The sequence below is a fragment of the Myxocyprinus asiaticus genome, chromosome 33, assembly GCF_019703515.2.
Source record: "Myxocyprinus asiaticus isolate MX2 ecotype Aquarium Trade chromosome 33, UBuf_Myxa_2, whole genome shotgun sequence".
NCBI lineage: Eukaryota > Metazoa > Chordata > Actinopteri > Cypriniformes > Catostomidae > Myxocyprinus > Myxocyprinus asiaticus.
Window position 1 is genome coordinate 15,382,833 of NC_059376.1, and position 15,226 is coordinate 15,398,058.

At 35.9% G+C, this 15,226-nt stretch overlaps 1 protein-coding gene across 1 annotated transcript in view; it reads right to left on the reverse strand.

Annotated features, from left to right (window-relative positions):
• Nucleotides 1-15,226, reverse strand: part of LOC127424528 (transmembrane protein 132C-like) — a 363,330-nt gene that overhangs the window by 107,335 nt on the left and 240,769 nt on the right. The window contains exon 4 of the mRNA XM_051669844.1: nucleotides 1,121-1,307. Within this exon, the coding sequence (XP_051525804.1) occupies nucleotides 1,121-1,307 (187 nt within the window). The remainder of the gene's footprint in view (nucleotides 1-1,120; nucleotides 1,308-15,226) is intronic.

The window sequence follows — 15,226 nt, forward strand, 5'->3', positions numbered from 1 at the left end:
ATGATTTTAAATAATTTATGTTACATTTTTGTCAACAGTTGTCAATTAAAATGTTAGCAACACTTTACAATAAGTTTCCATTTATTTTTAATGAGTTAACAACATTAGTTAACATGAACTAACAATAAACAAGACTTATTAAGCATCTATTAATCTTAGTTAATGTTCATTTCAACATATACTAATACATTTTTAAAATAAAAAGTTATATATGTTAAAATTAATTAATGCACTATTAACTCACATTACCTAACAATGAACAATTGTAATTGTATTAATTAACATTAACAAAGATGTCAGCATCAATAAATGTATTGTTAATTGTTTATTCATGATACTTAATGCATTAACTAATGTTAATGAATGGAACCTTATTGTAAACTGTTACCAAGATGTTTTAGTTATTGGAAGTAATATGCTAAAAGTGAAATAATAAAAAGGTCAACTTCTGTTGCACTTAAATGTGCTATATAAATAAACCTTGACTTAAAAATAGGTGTAATTTAACAGGGCCCTGAGAATGACTGCCATCTGATGATTCTTGTAAATTAATCCTTAACATCTTTGAATTTACATTAAATAAACTGAGTGAGTAACCTTTTGCCTTCCAATTTAAAAGATTACCACCAGAATCGCTTTGTATCATTTGCTAGACTTCAAATAAAATTCATAACTTGTCTTAACTTTCTCTGTTATCATAAAGTGCCAATGATATTCTTGCTTTGCATGCCAGATGACATCACTAACTCACTTTTGCTAGGAAAACTTTTTTTGTTTTTTCTTTTTTTTGCACAAGTGATTAAAATGTAGATACCTATTATGCATGCTTATAAAAAATTAATTTAATTGATTGAGAGCTCAACTGTAATGCAAAATAATTGATTATGTAAATGATGCTGCACTCTATAGTTTTTAGATTTTTTAGATTATAGATTTTTATTAGACCATTTACTTTTAAAACACTTTTTAAAACAAGAGATTATGCTCAAATGAAAAATGTTATTTATCAATAATATATCAATGTCCCCTAAAAAAGCATGACTTTTTTCTTTCAGTCCCAGTACTCCATGAAGAGTGCTGCAGAGAGTCCCTAATAAAAATGATAGACAGTTATTCTCACCATAGCCAATGGCACAATGCCAACTAGGTCTTTCTGTGCCAGGTGGATGTGTGTCTCAGTTTCTTCAGTGCCGGCCCTGATGCCTGGGTATTCCACTGCCCAGGAAATGGACCTACTGCCTACCGTACTGCCGATGCCATCCACCTCCAGATCCACCTGAATGACTCTCTGCCATCCCGGCTCCACACTGAAGAAAGTGAGAGAGAGAGAAAGAAATCATTAATAGGTCTAGAACTGAATTATTGAATGGCATATTTCTAGAGTTGGGGTACTCGTGTTCAGACTCGAGTCTGAGTCACGAGTCCAATTTTAATGGACTTGGACTTTTCATGGTCTCGGATGCATTTTTACTCGGACTTGACACGGACTCGAGCCTTTGGGACTCGGGAGTCCAGCCGAGTCCATAGCATTTATGATGCAATGAAAAAGAAACTAACGAAACAGAAATAAATGAACACATCTCTGTCTGCATACAGCTGTACCACCACCTGATGTCATAAACGTAGCCAGAGTTTGTTTCACCGTGTTGAGCAAACACAAGCACACACACATACGCACGTGCAGAGCATCAACCAGTAGTCATCAGTCAACCAGTACGCTTTAATGTTACTACGGAGACTACTGTATAATGTCGATTACCGAGGTGGCTGATCAGCTGAAATGTATCTGGTTAATATGGCAATAGCGTCATGCGCTTGGCATTCACGCTATGTCGTCCAGTCAGTCCACGCAAATCCCCAAATAAAAATACTTTTTCAACAACGAGCTGAAAGAAGCCGATTCATTTCTTCGCGCATCATGTGAAAATGTAAGCGGGGTGTTTTCTGTCACTATGAATGTTAATTTCCCCCACGAGCACAGAGGTAAATCACACAATGTCACATTCAGACACTGCACTTTTTACGTAATACAAGCACTTAAATGTTGAGATGTGGGGATTGTATTTTGAATTTTAGGTTGCTATGTTGTGAATTTTGTGTTAAAATTTGTACCTGACATGACAAGTCTATTCATAATTACACATGCAATATGAAATTATATGGATAGAATAGGCTACATGGAATTTCTACATGGTACTACATACAAACTATATATGGCAGAAGTTTGCATACCCCTTTTGTTTTAGGCCTATAAGTTTCCACTCCCCTTTCAGAATGTATACAAATATAAGAGATAAAATATAACATATTTTATGTAGTGTTGCCCTTCAAAAGCTACATAACACAAAATGTACTGTAATTTACAAAAATCATCCTGTTCAAAAGTTTGCATTCCTTTGGTTCTTGTGTTGCCTTCTTGAGCATCAATGAACATTTGCAACTTTTGTAGTATTTGTGTATGAGTCCATCGATTGTCCTAAGTATCAAAAGCTGGATGTATATCATATAGCCACGGTTGGGAAGAACCAAAATCAGCAGAAGATGCTGGGAAGCCAAATAATGTACAGTAGTTGGGGGATTTTTTTTTTGGGGGGGGGGAGAGAGACAGAGAGAGAGAGAGAGAGAGAGAGAGAGAGAGAGAGAGAGAGAGAGAGAGCAGAACAAGAGAGAAACAAAGAAATAGAAAGTTAATTTTGGTGATGATCACCTTGCATCAAATGGCATGCAGAGTTGAAGCCAGAACAACAACACCCTTTCAAAAAAATTTATTTTGGTTTACACTAGCAGCACATTTAACATTTCACATTGTTAGGTTATCTTTTCAATGTTAAATATCTTTCTTGTATCCAAGCTTCAGCTTTAACTAGCTATTTATACCTGACAATTACATAAACTAATGTAATCAGGTTTGTTTAACCATGATATATAATACTGGTAACACTTTACAATGGGGTTGTATTTGTTAACATTAGTAAACATATTAGGTATCGTGAACTAACAATGAACAATATCATTTTACAACATTTATTTATCTTAGTACATTTTCATTAATGAAAATACAACTCTTCATGGTTAGTTCAATTTGCATTAACTAATATTAACATATACAACTTTTTTACATTTTTAAATTTATTAGTATTTAAATTAACATTAACCAAGATTCATAACTGCTGAAAAAGTTTTGTTCATTGTTAGTTCATGATAATTAATGTAGTTCACTTTATAGTAAAGTGTTGTCAATATTATAGTATTTGTTTACTTGAATGAAGCCAGTAAATTTCAGCCTGATCTCATGAACATTGGGTGACCGTGGCAACAATTTTACTGAAAGAAATTACTTGCTTCATTAAACGTTTCGCTGCAGGGGGTACATTTATCGCTCGAGTTGAGCTTCTTCCTCAAGCCCCTCTTTTGCGGACAGCAAGCCACATACGTTTACCCTTTATCACTCAGATAATATGGGCAGGTGAACTCCTGATATGTCCAGCGGGGGGCACCAAAAGAGAGTGTCTTAATCAGATGAGGTACTTAAGAAGAATTTGATATGGAGGTTTTAAAGAATAAAATGTAACTGCCTAACCTAAAACTTTAACCTGAACCTAATCAATAGTGTCCTTAAAGCAAACGCAACATGAAAAGCAAATTTTCTGAAGCTGTCATGTCATTTCATGTCACTACTTGACACTTTCGTCTCGCGTGTCAGCTTGTTTGCTTGGCTTGAACCGAAGTCTTCTGAGTCGAACACTCTATCAGGTGAGCTACCACGCAAACTAATCAAATTGGAATAAGCGTGTAAATGTAGGTGGGCCTTTTTTAGGAAACCTGACAAAAAAAATAAATTGTGTACTGCCAAGACTTTAGACATGTTCTGTTTTTGCTAAGAGGAAACTGTGAGAGTCTCAGAGTGCATATAATCTTTCTTGATTACACTTTTACAGAAACAGTCAAAAAGAAAACAACACTCTAAATGTAGTTTATTTAATAACACTCCATCTCTTGAGAGAATCTCTCATACAAATGATAATCCTCCCCACTAAAAGAAAGAGTGAGAGAGAGTAAGAAAATAAACATCCCAGTTGTGAATCAACAATCTAAAAAATGTTCCTGACAAAACTGAGGTTCACTGAATAGTACATGAAAAGGAGATAACACATTTCATTTGAGGAACACTGACACTGTGTGTCGCACTGTTCCCATGGCTAATACACACTCAAAAGTTTGAGAGCAGCCTGTCAAAACAGATTCTGAATTGTTTTGGAGACCAGCAAAATCAGAAAGTCACAATGGGAGCCACAGAGCAGTGTAGATACACTTTGTAACCAACGAGAATACAGCTGTACATAGATACTTAAAGGAACAGTCCATCAAAAATTATCCATTTGTGTTCCACAGAAAGTCATAAAGGTATATAATGATTTTTTCAGAATTTTGGATGAATTATTAGGGATGCTCTGATCGATGGACCACCGATCGGTATTGGCCAATATTCACATCCTATGACTTGATCGGTGATCGGTAATTTAGCCGATTGCTCATGTCGCAAAAGACACGCGGCTCCTTTAAGACTTCAGCAGCACTGTCATGGCATCACAGAATGTGAGGAATACGTGTTGTAAGACAACAAACTTGATTCAGCAGTTAAGAACGATGCAGCGGGAGAGGTATGGCGAATATGAAAAGCTTGTGTATTGTACTGTTAATGTGGGGTTTCACACGCGACAAGCAAAGGGAAAACAGCGCGAGCTGTGAAATGGTCCTGTTCATGGTGGCAGCTTCTCAATCTCCGCCGGGCATAGGCATCTCAGTAATAACACGAGTTACAAGATGTGGTGTAATTTATTAAATATCTCCCGATTAAAAGGCATTAGCAATAGTAGCACCTGTAGAGTCCAGAAATGCGCTCTTTTCTTTCATCTCTTGCCATCATGAGAGAGTGCATGTTCCTCTCATTAAAGTTCAAGCAGCAACAAGTGAAAAATGAACTATTAATACAATCATCCAATTAAATGAAAAGGCAGGGAAGGAAATTATAAATGTAATAATTCTTTATACAGTATTAAGATACCATAATATAATGTATTAAATATAATGCAAAAATCAAATAGAAATAAAATGAGGAACAATAATAATTATATAAAATAATGACAATTAATCAATATCCAAAATGTTTGTCTTCAGTTTGACACTAAGCTTCATTTTTTTATAGGGCTATCTATCTTAATATAGAGAATATTTTGTTAGCCTATACTTGCTTTAAAGTCTTATTAAAAAAGCTTTTTTTATACTTTTTAAACTTATTTGTCAGCATAAACTAGGCAAAGTGATATTACTGGGAAGAGGAAAATTCAATTGATAGTGACAGTGTGCAGAAAGCTTACATTTAGCCAGTTATGACAGATATCTTGATAAAAGGTGAAATGATCAGTATTGGTAATGGCCGATCACGTGACAAGAAGATCGGTGATCAGTATCGGCTGTAAAAATCCTGATCGGAGCTTCTCTATGAACTATTCATTTTACTAAAAATTATAATTGTAATTGTGGCACCTACACTGAATATGCATGAGTGCAAATGAGATTAGACTTTCCCTTTGAAGGGGTCTATCTTGAAAACATATACTGTACTTAACAGTTTTAGTGTTTGTGCAAGTGCTGTAAGTGCTTTAGAAATATATGTATTTATTAAAACATTGGAGGAATATCACTTGTTATTTATATGGACTTAGACATGCTTTTTGATAATCACAAAAAAATATTTTATCTCATCTCACGTGGAGCGGGATTTTGAACCAATGAGATTTCACTGTAGTTGGGGCTACTCGTCGTAATGCGACAGAAAAAGAAACCAATCAACAAAATTATATGCTGGTTAGGACAAAAACTCTTGTTTATTATTATGGTTCTTTAATTAATATTAAAGTCTCCTTTGCATATTAAGGATGTAATTAACACATAATAGGTGTCTTTATAGATGAAATCCAGTAAAGTCTGTCCTAAAAGGTCCTTATGGCCTTCTTGTAGGAACATTTTCATTTAACTCTTACATTTAGTGAACAGGAAAAAAAGAAAAGTGAGTGTGCTTCAACAAATTTTGTATTGCCTCTTTTTCTTTGAAGTCCAAGCAGAGAAGTGCAGAGTGTGTGTTTTGAGGACATTTCTAGTGTCCCCATAATTCAAATCGCTTAAAAAAACACACTAAACGATGTTTATTTGAAGATGTAAAAATGCAGAAAGTTTTCTGTGAGGGTTAGGTTTAAGGGTAGGTTTAGGGTTAGGGGATAGAATCTATAATTCGTACAGTATAAAAATCATTATGTCTATGGAGAGTCCTCATAAGGATAGCCACACCAACGTGTGTGTGTGTGTGTGTGTGTGAGAGAGAGAGAGTGAGAGAGAGAGAGAGAACAACACCACTAACAACTAACAAACACACACCAGTTTCAGACCAGCACTGCTAAACAAAACCAAATCAGAATAAACCAAATCATAAAAGAAAGCAAAAATTCATATTTGGACCTTTGGGAAAATGAAAGTTAAACCAAAGCAAATTGAAATGTTATCGGGCCCTAAACAGAAAGTATAATCTGGAAGAATATCTCCAAAGAGATCCAAAACAGAGACGGATCCTCACCAAATACAGACTCACAGACTGTGTGATCACAGTCTGGCCATAGAAAAAGGCAGACAAACATGGATTTCAAAGGAAGAACGAGTCTGTGCTCACTGTGACACTGCTGAGGTCGAGACAGAGACACACTTTCTCCGATACTGTGAGAAATTTACAGAGGTGAGAGAGAAATACTTTGACAAACTCTCAAACCTCATGCCACAGTTTTCCAGTTCAGCAGTAACAGATCAAATGCAGTTGTATAAAAATTTATTTTTGAGCTGCACACACTAAGAAACCAATCACTGCCTTCGGTCACAGTATTTTTTTAATTTATTTTTATTTATTTATTTTTTTATGTTCATAATGTCTTGATAAATACTTATTTTATTTTATTTTGTATAGTGTATATTGTTATTATATATATATATATATATTGAGAGACCACGGGTGTTAAGGTCTCAAATATAATGGTCCTCTTTGGTCCTTGAAAACAGTAAAGGCACTGAATGCAAAATTTTCTGAATAAAGGCCAAAAATGTGATAATTTTTGGTTTTAAAAGATACATGTTTTTTCACACAGAAGTTCACACAGAACAAGACTACCACTGTGTCTATATTGCTAGCAATTTGCCTGTTTCAGCCATCTTTTGTGCTGTCTCAAAGAAAAGACGAATATAATTTGAATTTCTTTTCATCACTGATGTATCTGTAAAATGACATGACTGTGTCAGCTTGCAAGCAAAAAGAAAATACGCATAATTATTTACTGCCCTCAGGTTGTCCCTCATTGTGTTTTTTTCCTCCCAGTGGAATCTTAACACAGTTTTTCTTCAAGAATCCTAACATTGCTCTTTTCCATACAAAAACAGTTCATACTGACCACTGCTGTCAGGGTCCAAAGAGAAAAACTAAATTATTATTAAAATACCATAAAAGTAGTACATATAACACAAAGCTGTTGCATGTCTCCAGAAAGCTTGGAATATAATGCACGAGTCATTTGGACTACTTTTATTGTGTCTTAATACTGAACCTTTAATAACACTTTATATTATTTGTCCGTTTTGAAGCCTTACGGCTCCTGCTCACTATAAACTGTTATTCTATGGAATAGAGCTGCTTAAAATATCTATTTTTATGTTCCAAGAAAAAGTAACAGCATATGGGTTTTGAACAACATAAGGGTGAGTAAATGAGTGAGTAAAAGTACAGTTTCCATTTTTAGGTGAACTACTTTAACTGGTGGCTAATTTTGAGCACAGACTTGACAAGGACTTACTCAAAATAAAATGGTCTCTTTTGAAAGAAGACTCTTAGCAGATGCTGGACAAAATTCAGAATCAAAAACATAAAGAAATGATTTAGAAAATATTAAATTGATTTTAAATTATTACCTAATAATATATACATTAAACATATGGTAAATGACACTGTCCTTGCCACAACCTTAAAACTCAATGGAAGCCACAAGTTGCAGGTCTTACCATGTTCAAGTTCTAATCTGAGGGCGATAACGCTCTACTTTGTGTTTTATGGATCATTTCCTAAGACAATGTCAAGTGAATTTTCTAAAAAAACTACTTCAAAAGCTTACCAGATAACCACATTCATTCAATTCCTATATAATATTCAAACATTCGCTCTTTGTCTTAAGCCTGATATGCTGACATACGAATCACATACTGTACATGATATATTTTCAATTCAGAACATCAAAATCTGAATATTTTGCACCCTTGGAAATTACTGTCGGTCGGTACAACATTTCAGTCATAAAATAGTAGGCAAATATTGGATGTTTAGTTAGATATTTACATCTTACATGACAATATCACAGTTAACATGCACTGTTTGCTGATGTGTGGCGCTGGAAAAATCCATGAGGTTCGACACTGACATGCGGTGTTAGACTACTGAGCACGCTAAACATTAAAACTTTTTAAACCATTATGTTTAAAAAAAAACATCTGGCCACATCTGATTATTTGGGGGCAGCTTGTCCCCCTCAATGTATATTGTGGTTATGGCCACAATTTTTAGTTTTGAACTAGGTGTTTGAAACAAGCATACAAAACCATTGCCAGAGACAAAACACATTTGTGTAATTATACTTAAATCTTCTTAAAGTTACCCATTTCACAATAAGCCACAGTCTCCCTATATATCAAAATAATCTTGCTTCAATAATTGTATCAACAAACAAACTACATGACTATTAATATGTAGAGCAGGGGTGTAAAACTTGGACTAAAAGACACCTCATGCATTATGCAGGCAAAATTATTTTAATTTATTAAACCTTGATGTACCCATGAATGGAGAGTGCCTAAATAAAAATACACTGCACAGATAATTGTACTTACTGGTCAACTCTGACATTGCACCTGTATTGATGCATCATATCTAATAATCATTCAGTGAAGACCAGACAACAACTGGTAAATGTACATTTACCCCTATTTTTCCATGTATCTGTCCATGTTGTCATTATTATTGTGGTTGGAAAAATTAACAGGGTTCTCTTGTGACAATGTCTCTCACATTCAGTGTCCAATTGAAAACGTAGGGTGGATTAGACATGCATTAGAATCCCATAAAACATGACCGTATTCTGAAAAAAATAAAAAAATAAAAAGCCCCAGTTGCCACCCCATGTCAGGTAGATCTGGCCCTGAATCTTAGAGGGAAAATGCAACCTCCAAATCTCCCAGAACCCATGTCTCTGAGGCTTCTTGTGCAACAAACTATCAGTAGCCCCACAAGAAAACGGTAAACATGTTTGAATTGATGCAAAAATGTCTGACAGGAGCTGGTGCTTGTCAGTAACTTGGCAGTATGGGGTCGTTGTCGGGTACCGGAACATTTGGTTGCAACATGTCACGTTTTTGTGTGATCATGTTGATATATTAAGCTGGGATAAGAGATGCATTGTAGCATTGAAAAAAATGACACCATTCTATACCATTACATCTGACAAAATGATTACCTTTAAGGAACTATTTCTACCTGATCTGGCTCTTACACTGACTTTCATTTGTGAAACTTAAAGGAACGTTCAATTCAAGTTAGGTTCTGTCAACAGCATCTGTGACATACCACAGAAAATAATTTAAACTTGTCCCTCATTTCATACAAACAAACATAAAACATGTGTACGCTAATGCACTTAGGATCTGGAATATTTTATTTTTCCTCAAAAGTATTGTTGCTTTTCTTGCCTCATAGACTATTTCAAATGCATTCATTTAAATGAGATTTGTGTTCTTTTTACTGTGTGTGTCGATTGTTTTAGTAATATTAAATAATATTTATGGCTTGAACAAAATCAGTTCATTTAGATGCTATCACATTAAGATATCTTTTTAGGCTACCTCTTAAATTTTTTTTACAGTGTATACTTGTCCTGTCAAAACTGTAACTTGAGTTTAATAGTTGCTATGAAGGCTATAAATGTTTCAGCACCACGGACAGAGACACAATCCACTAAACAACCTGTGTAAAATCTCCCTCTCCCTCACACACACACACACACATTCTCAATGGGGCAAAGGAGAATAGCACCTTCCCAGGGATCAGTCCACAGATTCACGATTTACGCTCAGCCGACTGTGTCCCACGTGGGCCTCTGAGGAGGGCAATGCTGAAGAAACATTCAGAGCCTTTCAGCTGAGGAAAACAGAAGATCGACTGTGCTCAATAACATTTGTGGTCAAACTTCACTTACTCTAAAGCACAGGCCTAGTAAGAAATACATCTAGTATATCTTTTAGTGAGCAATCTGAAAACACTACTGACTGTGGATTAGAAATATTTGTTATAGTACTGTCTTTCAGTAAAGTCAGCATTCACAGAGTAATTTGTACCAAAAAGAGAGATTCAACATTATAAATGTGCACTCATGTTCCTGAACACTGGACAAATAGCAATATTTCAGCATTCAAAAACCCTGTTAGTGAGAATGAATTGTATCCACTGATAGTGTCATTAATTTGAATGGGTTTTCTGGGTTGTTTTAGCACCAAATTCACTATAAGAATTATGCAAATCAGCTAATGCCTCCCACAAAACTGGTGCTGATTCCTGTTTGCATTGGACAATTGTACCCTATACATGGATATGCGCCCAGAAAATGGCTAAAAGACAGCAAGCAATAACATTTTCAGACTGGGAACTCAAGACTACGAACACACAAGGTTAAAAAAAAATGTACTTATACCATGATCAATAGAAAATGTACATAAATATTTATTTTTGAAATTCTGTTTACCATTAGGGTTGGTGAATTTGGCATATTGTACAATATGCCTCATTTAAATAGAAAGGAGGCATGCTTGTCCAAAATGAATAAAAATTATTTGATTTAAATATGCATGGTGCAGTGCATATAGCGCCTGGTTAAGTTTACCTGCAGGATTTTGCAGTGAAATACCAGACTGATTGCATTGTGAATTTGGAAACTGTATGGTGGAAAGCTCTGCTGCTAAAATCGGCCTGTGCTTATTGAAATTCGAATCCCTCCCCCCTAGTGGCCGAAGTTGGTAGTGTTGCTGAATTTATGGACATGATCGAGCTTCAGTTTCCGCTTGAAAAGGGTGGGGCCAAAAGAGAGTTGTAAAGTGAATTGTATTTTTATGTTGTAAATTATGTAATACAGTCAATAGGTATGCATATTTTATTAACTCTATCCCGTAACCCAAACCCTAACCCACATCAGTGGGGTAAAAATGTCATTTTAGAGCAGAACTGCACCTTCAGAATTGTGATAACCATTGTTTATGTTAATGTGATTACTTCCTGGTTCCTACGAAATCAGAACCCATGTCTCTGAGGTTTCTCGCGCAACATGCTATCAGTAGCGCTATACGGAATGTGATCACACCTGAATTGATTAAAAAAAATGTCTGACGGGGGTGGCGCTTGTCAGTAATTCAGCTGAATGGGGTTGCTTTTAGAGTACAAGAACATTCATAAATACAGTTCTGTAGACTAAAGATTAAGTGAATTCACGCCTTCACTGTTCTACTCTCTGGTCTCCAGATTTAAATGAATTTTCAGTTTTGATTGTATGAATGACTACTTAAAAAACATTTCAAAATTATTCAACAAAAATCTAACTGAGAGCTTAGACAGAGAAAACCAGTGGGACAGCATATATCTTAAAACGAACCCTCTTTTTTTGAGTGAACTGATAAAGGAACCAGTGGAATTATAATTAATGAAAATTAAATGAAAACAATTTTGTCAAAAACAAAACAAAAACAAAAAACACTGAAACTAAAATAAAATAAAAACACTAAACTAGTTGTCCAAGACATTCAAAGATATACATTTAAAAAGCCTAAAATGAATAATGCTATTAGGTTAAAAACATTCCACAAACTGATGTGTTGCGGCTTAGAAAGCCTTCAGTAGAGTGACTGTGAAAGATGAAACAGCGTTAAACATATTTCAGTTATATACAGTATGTTATTACATTAACTTTAGCAGTCCTAATATGCTGAAAACCAAAAATGTATTTTCCATCTATTGTGAAGCTCCTATCACTTTACAGATCTTTCTTCCCAAAGGAGTGCTCTAGAACAACAGGTCAGATGAGCTCCTGGTAAAAGTGTCTGCTGGGACCAAATTTAAATGCCACGGAGAGTCAAGTGACAGAGCAAATGAACAATTTCTCCACTGAGGTGATTTATTTCGGTACCAGGTCTCCAGGGACGGACATAATTGAAACTGGCTGTATTATCCAGTTATCAGAGTAAATGTTTCAGCCTCAAGGGTCTTGTTTTAATGTGTGTGTGAGAGATCTGTGATATTTTGACTGACTCTATTGTCATCTCAGAGGAAAGGTGAAGTACCCTTTACCTTTTTCCAACAAAGTATGTACGTAGATGCAGTGTCCAAATAACAAAGGACACTGCATCTCTGTGCACTTCCACATTCAATTCGGGAACGACTTCAAAGACTTTGTCATTTATCTTACATTTCATACAAAATCCTTCAGTTTAAACATTGGCTACCAACATCTACTCAGTTTACTAATTTAAACCATGCCTGTATTACAGTTAACTAATACTGGTATTACATTCAAGCTTTTTAGCCAGAGGGGAACTGGCACCCTCTGTGAGCCTGGTTTCCCCCGATGTTATTTTTCTCCATGAACTACATCATACAAGTTTTGTGTTCCTTGCCAAAGTCACCTTTGGCTTGCTCACTGCCACTGGTATATACACTACCGGTCAAAAGTTTTGAAACACTTGAATGAAATATTTCTCATGATCTTAAAAATCTTTTGATCTGAAGGCTTATGCTTACATTTTTTAAACTAGTTTTGTAGACAAAAATATAATTGTGCCACCATATTAATTTATTTAATTACAAAACAAAAATTTGATAATAAATTGAAATTGATGACTTGGACCAAATAATAAAGAAAAGCAGCCAATAAGTGCCCAGCATATAGATGGGAACTCCTTCAATACTGTTTAAAAAGCATCCCAGGGTGATACATTAAGAAGTTAGTTGAGAAAATGTCAAGAGTACATGTCTGCAAATTCTAAGCAAAGGGTGACTACTTTGAAGATGCTAAAAGATAACACAGTTTTGATTTATTTTGGATTTTGTTTTGTCTCAACATAACTGCCATAGTTCCATTTATGTTATTCCATAGTTTTGATGACTTTACTATTATTCTGAAATGTGGAAAAAAAAAAAAAAAAAAAAATTATAATTAAGAATGAGTGTCTCAAAACTTTTGACCGGTAGTGTGTATATATATATATATATATATATACACATACAGTGCATCTGGAAAGTATTCACAGCGCTTCACTTTTTCCACATTTTGTTATGTTACAGCCTTATTCCAAAATGGATTAAATTCATTATTTTCCTCAAAATTCTACAAACAATACCCCATAATGACAACGTGAAAGAAGTTTGTTTGAAATCTTTGCAAATTTATTAAAAATAAAAAACGAAAAAAAAAAAAAAAAAGAAAAAAAAATCACATGAACATAAGTATTCACAGCCTTTGCTCAATACTTTGTTGAAGCACCTTTGGCACCAATTACAGCCTCAAGTCTTTTTGATTATGATACTACAAGCTTGGCACACCTATTTTTGGGCAGTTTCTCCCATTCTTCTTTGCAGGACCTCTCAAGCTCCATCAGGTTGGATGGGGAGCGTCGGTGCACAGCCATTTTCAGATCTCTCCAGAGATGTTCAATCGGGTTCAAGTCTGGGCTCTGGCTGGGCCACTCAAGGACATTCACAGAGTTGTCCCGGAGCCACTCCTTTGTTATCTTGGCTGTGTGCTTAGGGTCGTTGTCCTGTTGGAAGATGAACCTTTGCCCCAGTCTGAGGTCCAGAGCGCTCTGGAGCAGGTTTTCATCAAGGATGTCTCTGTACATTGCTACATTCATCTTTCCCTTGATCCTGACTAGTCTTCCAGTTCCTGCCACTGAAAAACATCCCCACAGCATGATGCTGCCACCACCATGCTTCACTGTAGGGATGATACTGACCAGGTGATGAGCGGTGCCTGGTTTCTTCCAGGCATGACACTTGCCATTCCGGCCAAAGAGTTAAATCTTTGTTTCTCATGGTCTGAGAGTCCTTCAGGTGCCTTTTGGCAAACTCCAGGTGGGCTGTCATGTGCCTTTTACTGAGGAGTGGCTTCCGTCTGGCCACTCTACCATACAGGCCTGATTGGTGGAGTGCTGCAGAGATGGTTGTTCTTCTGGAAGGTTCTCCTCTCTCCACAGAGATACGCTGGAGCTCTGTCAGAGTGACCATCAGGTTCTTGGTCACCACCCTGACAAAGGCCCTTCTCCCCCGATCGCTCAGTTTGGCCGGGCGGCCAGCTCTAGGAAGAGTCCTGGTGGTTCCAAACTTCTTCCATTTATGGATGATGGAGGCCACTGTGCTCATTGGGACCTTCAATGCTGCAGAAATTTTTCTGTACCCTTCCCCAGATCTGTGCCTCGATACAATCCTGTCTTGGAGGTCTACAGACAATTCCTTGGACTTCATGGCTTGGTTTATGCTCTGACATGCACTGTTAACTGTGGGACCTTATATAGACAGGTGTGTGCCTTTCCAAACATGTCCAATCAACTGAATTTACCACACGTGGACTCCAATCAAGTTGTAGAAACATCTCAAGGATGATCAGTGGAAACAGGATGCACCTGAGCTCAATTTTGAGTGTCATGGCAAAGGCTGTGAATACTTATGTACATGTGATTTTTTCGTTTTTTATTTTTAATAAATTTGCAAAGATTTCAAACAAACTTCTTTCACGTTGTCATTATGGGGTATTGTTTGTAGAATTTTGAGGAAAATAATGAATTTAATCCATTTTGGAATGAGGCAGTATACTATACATCTTTTCAGATGAACTACTTCATATAGTATGGTACCAACAGCAGATGTTTATCAGATTGAAAGGTTTGGTTGCCTTTAACTGTGAATATGTCATCATTATCATGACGATATTATGTCATCATCATTTATTGCATTGCTCAGCACTAAATGAGCCAGCCTTTGTGAGGTAATAAGAGGGAAGTCGGAGGGATACTATTATTCCTAAACATCAGAGGAACTAATGTAAGAGTACAA